Source organism: Pocillopora verrucosa, chromosome 7, assembly GCF_036669915.1.
Source record: "Pocillopora verrucosa isolate sample1 chromosome 7, ASM3666991v2, whole genome shotgun sequence".
In the NCBI taxonomy this organism is placed as follows: domain Eukaryota; kingdom Metazoa; phylum Cnidaria; class Anthozoa; order Scleractinia; family Pocilloporidae; genus Pocillopora; species Pocillopora verrucosa.
In genome coordinates, this window is record NC_089318.1 from 15,303,181 (window position 1) to 15,313,336 (window position 10,156).

The window sequence follows — 10,156 nt, forward strand, 5'->3', positions numbered from 1 at the left end:
TTTTGATTTTGTTTTGCAGTCTGAGACATAAAGTGCTCACGATCGTAAAACATAACTTGTGTTCTTACATTACAGGAAATTATTTGCATTACAGATCTCCAAGGCAGTGTAGATGTTTTTTAATAAATCTTAATCCCCTTTGTACCTTTGATCTCTCTACCTAAATCATATATTTGCAGTCTAGAATAGGCCATCAAAAAATATATTTGGTAGAATGTGCAACAAACGAAGCCTTAAATGATAAGGTTAACATCTAACTATAACACAGGCATCTCGTGGTCCTTCCAAAGATTGCGAGGAAATAGACAATTATTATATGTTCTGAATGATTAAGCTCAGAAAATTTCTTAGCAAATCCCAAAAAAACCATCGGTGGAACTAAACTAACTGGCCGTAAATTTTAAAGACTGATTTCGCAATCTTGATTTTAACAATTTCTCTCTGATTTAAATCGAAGGGCGTTCTTAACTATGTTTTTAAGGCTTACTGCAATGGAGGTAAAAGGAAAGTTATTGAAATCGCAGGTGATCAAAATATAACTTTCACTGTAACACAACTCTTTCATTAAAAAACAAATAATTTTTCTGTGCAAAGAGTCTGTTAGATAATTGGAAACGAAATTTGACCTTTTTCTTGAGACGAAGAACAGCTGTTTAAACTGCAATATTGCATATCATCGAAAAAAAACCTTCGACGTGTAAATCTTGAAAACATACAAGCCAAGATCTCTGAAGATACTCACAACCTTTCTAGGAAGTTTATATAAACATACAAATTGTCTTAGAGTTCATGGTACGAACAAACCTAACTAAAGATGTCGGAGAAGATACCCAAACATTGGAAAACATAGTTTGTGTTGCCGGCTGGAAAGATGATATAAACAACCATTTGATGATCATCGGAACAACAAACATTTTTTTATCCTTTTTGGCTTTTCTCGGCAATACTCTGATTTTGGTCGCCCTTAGCAAGGAATCTTCTCTTCATCCGCCAGCCAAACTGTTGTATCGTTGTCTGGCAATAACTGATCTCTGCGTCGGTCTCATATCAGAGCCTTCGTCTGTTGTTTATTGGCTGTCCTTAGTTCGTGAGGATTGGAAACTTTGTCACCATGCTCTGAAGATGAGTTTTCTTAGCTACTATATTCTTTCTTTAGTTTCTCTCTTAACGATGACCGCAATAAGTGTGGACAGACTTCTCGCCTTGTTGCTGGGGCAGAGATTCGGGCACGCTGTAACTCTGAAACGAACTTGTGTAATTGTTGTCATCATTTGGGCTTTTTCGATAACCGCTGGGATATCGCACGTTATAAATTACCGCGTGGCCGGCTGGTGTAGCTATGGTGTTGTATCGCTTTGTATCATAACAGCAACGTTATCGTACATAAAAATTTTCTGTGCTCTCCGACAAAATCATGTACGAGGGCAAGTTTTTTTTCCACCACAGCCGGGCAAACCAGTTCCACTGAATATGATTCGATACAGAAAGGCTGTAAACAGTGCACTGTGGGTGCAGTTGGCACTGATCGTTTGCTATCTACCATATAGCATAGCGACAGGACTTTTTCAATCTCAAAATGAACTGTCCTCGTTGGAGTTTGTAGTCTTGGAAAGTACAGTAACTTTAGTTTACTTAAACTCATCGCTTAACCCGTTTCTTTATTGCTGGAAGATTGCTGAAGTAAGAAAAGCAGTGAAGGAGACAATCTCAAAAGCACTTTCCTCTTTGCTGGGTTATTCTATTCAGAACAATTAACAACTGATTAAAAAATCTCTCTAGCAAATTGGTTTTCGCATCAAATTCAATAGAATAGAATGAGAAAAAAGACTCAGTCCGCCGACGAGTTTTCCGGATCAAGATGGTGGACTAACGCAACTCGGAATAGGAGGAATAGTAGTAAAGGTCTACAGTATCTAATTGGTCCATGCTAGTAGCAAGATGAATAACTCTTCTCTTCAAAAGTAGTAGCTTGCTCCAACACACACAACCTTCATGTAATTTTACGAAACACGCAAAGGGAAGACTTTGATCGAAGAACTCTTTTGATGTATGCTTAGGTTACATGTATGCTAAAGATACGGAAAAAAATAATATTCTAATAAGGGTGTTTGCGCTCTCGCTAAGATTTCATTGGAAAGAAGGGGAAAAATTCAATCTTCTAGAGTCCAGCTTCACACATCTTTAACACGAATCCAAAACTGTATAATAAACATCCCCAATCTTTTGAGTCATCCTCTTAATTCTACATGAATCCCTAATATTTGATGTTATGTCTTACTATTATTAACTTTATTTCTAGCATCATTTCTTTATTTCTTAGATTTAATTTCTTTCAACAGTACCTAACTTAAACAAAAAATTCGTGACCAAAGTCACTCGGCGCTTATTGTTTATGTTAAAGTGAATTTACATTAACAATTCCAGTAAACAAGTTCTTCGGTTTGTTTCAGTTATAACTTTAACTATCCTTATAGAGCCTTTGGTGATGAGTACTTTTATTCATGAATATTGTTGAACTTTTGAATAATCAGGACATTATTATGAATGTTATTCAAACTTTTCTCAGCTGTTCCTTGCTTGACATGATTTCCAATTAGTTGAACTGAAAGATAAATATGACTTTCTTGACACTTGTGTCTTTTCCCATGCCTTAATGTGAAATTTTAGAACGCCGAATGTGTCTATCGTTGATTATTTCATAGTTACCCACAGCCAGTTAATTTTTTTGTTTTTTTTGTTTTTTTTGTTTTGTTTTGTTTTTTTCTGCCAAGAAGGAGAATTAAAACATTTGATATCTGAAGTGACCCCATAGGTTTTTTTTAAGGAGTCTCCATGGGGTTTTTTAAACGCGCGCCTGAAAAAGAGTTCAACCGAAAAGAAAACACCATGGGAAAGATTGCGAAAAGCGACAGATTCGAAAGTTTACACTTTCTCAGATATAGATCCTAGCAAAGTTCTGTTCTATTACGTAATGTCTTGTGATAAAGACAATAGGGATCTGTCGAGCAAGATTTAGTTTCTGTTGTGATGCGAATGGTAATTTCATTAAGACAGAACACCTTTACACTTAGTAACAAACCAACGGCCATGATTTTTTCCTTCCTTATTTGGTTTTTTTCTTTTCTTTCTAGCATTCTCGTGTAAATTTCAAGAAAAATTTTTTGAATTTCATCGAACAAATTAATCAGAGAAGCATTTGTACATCAACTGTTTGTTCCAAAGAAAGTCATCACCTATAGTCATTCGTCGCTTAAACCTTATTCCACCTGCAAACTGTTATTGCTGATACTGGCAGACATTGTCACTAACGATTGCCATTGTCATTAATGTTCGTTTTGGTTGGCTCATGTTGTAAAGGCCCGTAGGACTTCCGTGCGTGGGTTCTAGCCCCAGACTGGAAAAACACTTGGGGTCTATCATAATAATTGAGACAAATTTGCTTTGTAGTGACACTAAAATGCACCTGCATGGTATAGTTTTCACTACTAGTAGACACTGCTTATAACAATTGCTTTATATTCATTGACGTTACGTAATCGTTCTCTTATTTTTGAGAAACGAACTTAATTCTTTTATTACTTTTCTTTAAATTAATTTCATTGCGTAACATTTGTGAAAAAAGAAAATGCTGATTTTTGTATTTTTGCCTTCCTAGATCATTGCCGGCGGTTCTCGTTTGGCTCACCTTTTCATAACAAAGCACTTGTTAACCATGTGATCAAGAACATAACATTAGGATTTGGAATGCGAGGTTCCTGTAGAGGGCGATGCACTTTGGACGATAACTGTGTGTCATACAACGTAGGTCCTCCAATAAAAGACCAAGTTTTGTGTCAGCTGAGTGATTCTGATCACATCCAGCATCCTAAAGATCTTGAAACTCTAGAAGGGTTCGTGTATCAAAACAGTGAGGTGAGATATTTCGACTGCATACGATTCTATCTTAATATTTGGGTTTTCCTGATACTTCTTGTTTATCTATCCTTTCATGAAAATTTGTAATCTTTTCATCGGCTTTCAGACTAACCCCTTTGAACTTCAAACTGAAGCTTTAAGTTAGGATATATCACTTCTTCTTAGAGTTTTAATAATTTATGAATTGTGTCTGTGATTTATCGACAGAACTCATGCTTAAATAACCCATGTCCTCAGAATATGACCTGCTTAAATGGGTTTACGGAAAAGGGTTACCTCTGTGTATGTCAGTTTGGTTATACTGGGAAGAAATGCAAAATAGGTAAGTATACCTATAAAAATGAAGATGAATACTAAATTCTTAGCTCTACTGGTAACCACACTGAAGTGGAGCTCTAAATTCTGATTTGAATTCCCAAATATGCAGGAATTGCTCATAATTTGATCAACTTCCAGTCACAGTTAACTTGCACTTGTTGGAATTGTGTCAATTCTGATAAATTTGTTCAAAAATGAAAAGGGACCATTTTGATTATGTGAAACATGACAACTGGTCTCTAAAACAGTTTTTTTTCTAAATTCCCAGATATTTTATCAAACTACTCCATTCAGAACTAGATTTCTGAACAAGATGCAAATATACCAATTGCGTTACCAAGTTGCTGGAATGATTTTTAAGAAGTCCAAGTTCCCCTAAAAAATTTTTATGTGAGGAACTTTACATGGCATGGTTTATTCTCAACAATTTTTTATCAATCTCATCTTTTCCCTAGGAACTAGCTGCAGCGATCTGCTTGACTCACAAGTGACAATCCTCTAGTGAACTGATTTACCGCAACTGATAAATTAGGCTGATAGACTGAATTTAAAGACCAATTCCAAAGCTAATCGTTCAACTTACGTCATGTCAATTCAAATTTAAGTTTTTTCGAGAATTATTAGACAGGGTGGGTCTGACTGTTTAACACCACAATGATTAGTTTAGTATATGTCATGATCACGAACTGAACTCAAGAACCCAGCTTTGGAATACGAACTCTCCCTGATCCAGTCTTTCTTACTAATATCCTATCTAAAGCTTAAGTTGAGTTCCTGAGTTGAGTGCTAGATGTGCTATATTAAGAGGAATATCCACTGGTAAAACACATATTGATCTTACGTCAACAAGAATGATTCATGTTTAAAAAAGATTCGAATTTACTTATTTCAACTATTCTCTCATGTGATATCGAGCTCACTGACTTAATCATCCTATCTAAGTGAGTGTGAAGAACGATATGGGTAACATAGAGGAACGCAAACTTTTTCTTTGCTAGTTTGAAATGATTGCTATACAACCTGTGAGTATAGCCACATTGAAATTCCCATCAAGGCCCATATCGGTTTTTTTTGGATACTTTAAAATCAGCTGCTCCTGTTGTTCAGGTCCGAAGGCAACCGAGCCTATTCCTTGAATGTGGATTCATTGTCATTTCCTGTGTATTGTCACATAACTGGTCTTGGTGAGAGCGGAGGTGCCGGATGGACGATGGTTATGAAAATAGATGGGCGCAAGGTACATGAAAGTTTTCAAAACACTAATAACTTCCTATCTCTTTAGTTGAGTCTGTAAGTATATTTTTTCCTAGAGGGAACTCAGGCGAGTGTGGTGGAGTCATGTAGCAGATTTTTTTAAAAATTTTTAATAAATAAATATAGCTGGCTTTGAGCAACCATGCAGCATGAACTGAAAAACTGTTGATGATAAACCTTTTTCTAATTCTTATAATAAAACAACTTGTCGGCCTTAAGTCTGTTCAGAGGGTCGTGTAGACGACATTTACATGTCATATGAGGCCTCTTTTTCTAAAGTGTTTTTGATTTAAGGAAGTTTGAGACCCGTATAGTTTGAGTGACACTCCACGTTGAGACATGCAAAGTTTATAGGAGTAAACGCTGAGTGATTTTTCATTATCGGGGCTTGTTTTCATATCACGCGAAAACTAGAGTCAAATAGTTGAAAAATGAAATCAAAGAACTGATATCCAGGCTCTCATATTATGGGATCAGATTTAGAATGCTTTTGTGTGACTGATTAAGCATATTAAGAATGGCGAGAGAACGGAATTGAAGTAACCGAAATTGGTGTTAATGTTTCATAGAACTTTCCATTATGATTCCAAGTATTGGAGCGACAAAAATTCCTTCAACTTACCAAGAGGAAAAACTGGGTTTGACTCGCAAGAGACCAAGTTACCGACATACTGGAATACACCTTTCTCCAAGATATGTCTCGGTATGAAGGTTGACCAACAGCTCAACTTTATTGTCATTAACAGAGAGGCTGAATCTTTGTACTCACTGCTTGCTGATGGAAAATACCGCAACACCTCATTGGGTCGGGACACATGGAAGACGCCGATAGGCTCGCAGGCTTCCTTGCAGCTTCACTGCAACATGGAGGGCTTCAATTGTGATGGTGTAAAGACTAAAACAAAGATTGGGATCGTTTCTAACGAGTATTTGAATGCCTGCGATCAATGTGATTCAAGAATTGGTTTTGGTGGCGCAGGAGTATATGACGATAATAACTCATGTGGTAACGTTGCTGTTTGGAACCCTGACAATGGTGACAAATACATTAAAGCCATGGGATACATTTTTGTTCAGTAGAATAGCTTTTAAATTTTACCTGTGATATGTACAACAGACCTTTTAAGGAAGCGTCCACCCTGATGGCCTGATCCATTTGCCAGTCGTCAGCATCTAAAAAAATTTGTTTTTTTAAAAAGGCTACCTTTCCGTTAACGTTACATAAAACCATCGAGATTCTTGTAGAGGACTGTTGAAAATTGTAAAAGCCATCTCAAGGATTGTTAATGTGTCAAACCCAAAAATGGTCCCTTTGCTCCCCTCCAAAGCGGCTCTTCATTATATCATGGCCATTTTATTGCAGATGCTTTCCTTATAAACACGGTTGAGGTCTCAAATAAGGAAAAGACAAACATGTCATATTCCATCACGTTTCTGATCGCAGCGGAAGCACAGGGTTATATTTTCGTAAGAAATGCGGAAAATGGCGCAATTTCACAGAAGAGAGAAAATCGATGGCACTATGTTTATTTCTTTTCCTAATAGTTGAGTTGGTGCAGGTTGGATTTGTGTGGTTCAGACAATGGCAAGCCGAGTTATGGGTACTTTTGTTGCTATCAGTCGTCGCGAAGCTACATCGCGTCTTACACTTCGACACTTATTTAAGCGGATTAAACTCAGTGCAGTAACTTACTTGCTTTACTTTTACTGATATTTTTAGTTAATTATCCTTTATTTATGCATTCGGAATGCAAAGTTAAGACTGGAGGCCTTAAAGTGTCATCGATCCCCCTTCATAAAGCGATTTTTTGACTCCGGTAAATCGCAACCTTTTTATGTTCTCTTGGTACTGCTTACCTTTGAAATTTTCATTTTTGACCTAATACTGACAAAAATAAGCTGTCATGTAGGCTCTTTCAGTGGTTCTATGAAGTGTTTTGTGGTTTTCAAAATTGTTTCATCATAAATCACTATAATTTAGGGGCGTGATGTCGACTCGAACCCTACTTGCAATTCGCGGGAAAAAAAAGAACCTCTTTATCACGTTTCTCTTAAGGACAGACAAACTGTGAAGGGGGCCCTCCGCCATTCATATTTTAAAGCCATATTTTATCTTTTCACTTTAAGTGAATATTTGCCATGGTCATGCATTTTAACGTGTTTGTAGATTTGCTTGAGATATTTTCGTAAACTGATGTGATTTTAGATGAAGCCTCCAATGGTGACAGTTCACAGTCGTTTATATTTCAATCAAAAACGAATTTATGCACCACTGTGAGCAGTTGCTGCTGCACTAGCAGTTGAAAAACAAAGAAGCGTTTTTACATTGTTGGTACATTCTCAGCAGGCTTCTATGCGGCTAGTATCAGCTTTCCGACGTAGAAGACGAAGACTACGCTTACATAGAGCTCGCTTTCGAAACTGTCCTTGGTCGAGGTCCCCGCGTCCGGCGGAGTTATATATGGTTCGAGATTGGAACCATGTATTTTACTTCGCTTTCTTTTTATCCTGCCGATCTTTTGGTTGCAGCTTGCACCACTTGTGCTGGCTTCGATAATTCCAGTGGAAGGAGAGCTACTCGTTGAAGCCAATTGTTCTTCAAATTGCCGCCTGGGAGTGGGCTAGGGTACGAGTCAGACACTCGCTTAAATTCCTCGTTTCCCTCAAACGAAAACTGAGGGTCAGATGGACAAGGAAGAAAATTTGTGTCCTGCCATCGCGGGTGAAAGACTACACTAGCGGACAAAACTGTATTTTTTCCCTCTTAAATTTATCTAGACATGTCTTACGGACGATGACGGTTCAATGGTTTAAAAAACAAACTTGTTTGGTTTGCCAAAATTTGGAAGCCTCCGATGCAGGATATCGGCACCTTTGAAGATTGGCAAAATTTTGTTCACTCGAGCCTAAGTACGTAATTTACAAAACTCCACATTAGTTCTTCTATTTGTTGATATCCTGAGAATAGCTTTAAATGTTATGAACATTAGTTTGCGAGGATTGAACAATTATTGTACGAGAATCGACTTGGTGAATGGCCGGTATGCGGCTTAGTATAGAGCTATTGAATTATGACGGGCATGATCATCATTATTTTATGCGCATGTAACTAAGGCCTCTTGGACACACATTTAAGAACAAGTCTCTGTAAGAATCAAACATCTTGGGAAATGAAAATTTTCAACCATCCTTCAAATTTTGCATGCAGTTAGGCACTCAGGAGGTATACACAAAATTCCCTTTTTAAAGGTTGCAGCACTCTTGTGGCCATGGTTATAACGGCTGCTTGTTCGAGGCTGTTACCCTGTTGTCGGGTAAAACAGGGAAGACGTTTATCTGAATTTCTCCAAAAGTACACCGATTCTGGAACTACCCACCTAGCTGGTTATAATATTCTAGCTTTTAAATATGTAAAAATCTCTGCGGGCCTGCCACCAGCTAGGTGGGTAGTTTCACTCCCAGGGAAAATTGAATGTGTCAGTGTGAAGACGAATGATGTCACTATGTATGTTAGAAGTGCTAATTTGTAACGTTGTATTTAGCTTGAGATAGAGAAATAAACATTTCACTCTTTTTTTGCGACGTTTTTGTATGAAAGCAACCGTTGTTACCATGGCAACAAAAGTGCTGCAACCTCTAAGCTTTTACCTCTATTTTCTAAGCAAAAATAGAAAAAAAAAGGATTAACAACTGGAGCACAAATAAACCATTAGTTTGGAAGAGTATTGGTATTATGACAACGTTTTCTGTTTGTAGAGTACAAACCAAAAACAAAATAGAAGAATTTTTCAGACGTGCAAACCGCACCACGATACAACCAAATTCACGGCTGAAATACCAAACTCCGAATTCATATTCTTGGATACTAAAGTGTGCAATGGCGAGAGGTTTAACGAGGAGTCGACCTTTAATATGCAAACGAATTATAAAGTGACAGAAATATTCCAGTATCCAAAATTTCTTGACAGATCCCAATAAAACCATCGGTGGAACTAAACTAACTGACTGTAAATTTTAATGACTGATTTCGCAATCTTGATTTTAACAATTTCTTTCTGATTTAAATCGGAGGGCGTTCTTGACTATGTTTTTACGGCTTACTGCAATGGAGGTAAAAGGAAAGTGATTGAAAACAGCAGGTGATCAAAATACATTCCTTCATAAAAAGACAAACATTTTTTTTCTGTGTAAAGAGTCTGTTCGATAATTCGAAGCGAAATTTGACCGTCTTCTTGACACGAAGTAAAGCCGTTTAAACTGCAATATTGCATGTCATCGAAAAAAATCCTCGACATGTAAATCTTGAAAACATATAAGCCAAAATCTTTAAAGGTATTCACAACCTCTCTAGGAAGTTTATATAAATAGACAAATTGTCCTGGAATTTATGGTGCGAGCAAACCTATCTAAAGATGTCGGAGAAGATACCCAAACATTGGAAAACATAGTTTGTGTTGCCGGCTGGAAAGATGATATAAACAACCATTTGATGATCATCGCAAGAACTAACATTTTTTTTTCCTTTTGGGCTTTTTTGGCAATACTCTGATCTTAATCGCCCTTAGCAAGGAATCTTCTCTTCATCCGCCAGCCAAACTGTTGTATCGTTGTCTGGCAATAACTGATCTCTGCGTCGGTCTCATATCAGAGCCCTCGTCTGTTGTTTATT

The 10,156-nt window shown here is 37.2% G+C and overlaps 2 protein-coding genes across 2 annotated transcripts; both read left to right on the top strand.

Moving 5' to 3' along the window:
* Window positions 1–756: 756 nt before the first annotated feature.
* On the top strand, window positions 757–1,966 carry LOC131774076 (melanocortin receptor 5-like). The gene has a single exon (XM_059090087.2). The coding sequence runs from the start codon at window positions 790–792 to the stop codon at window positions 1,753–1,755; it is 966 nt and encodes a 321-aa protein (XP_058946070.1). The 5' UTR covers window positions 757–789; the 3' UTR covers window positions 1,756–1,966.
* Window positions 1,967–5,443: 3,477 nt separating this feature from the next.
* Window positions 5,444–6,567, top strand: LOC131774072 (uncharacterized skeletal organic matrix protein 5-like). The gene is made up of 2 exons (XM_066170211.1): window positions 5,444–5,470; window positions 6,079–6,567. Exons 1-2 carry the CDS (start codon window positions 5,444–5,446, stop codon window positions 6,565–6,567), a joined length of 516 nt encoding a protein of 171 aa, XP_066026308.1.
* The last annotated feature ends 3,589 nt before the right edge of the window (window positions 6,568–10,156 follow it).

Coding starts and splice junctions, on each gene's coding strand:
- LOC131774076 (XM_059090087.2), top strand. CDS start 790: ATGGTACGAACAAACCTAACTAAAGATGTCGGAGAAGATACCCAAACA.
- LOC131774072 (XM_066170211.1), top strand. CDS start 5,444: ATGGTTATGAAAATAGATGGGCGCAAG. Junction 5,471..6,078: donor TGAAAATAGATGGGCGCAAG/GTACATGAAAGT, acceptor TATGATTCCAAG/TATTGGAGCGACAAAAATTC.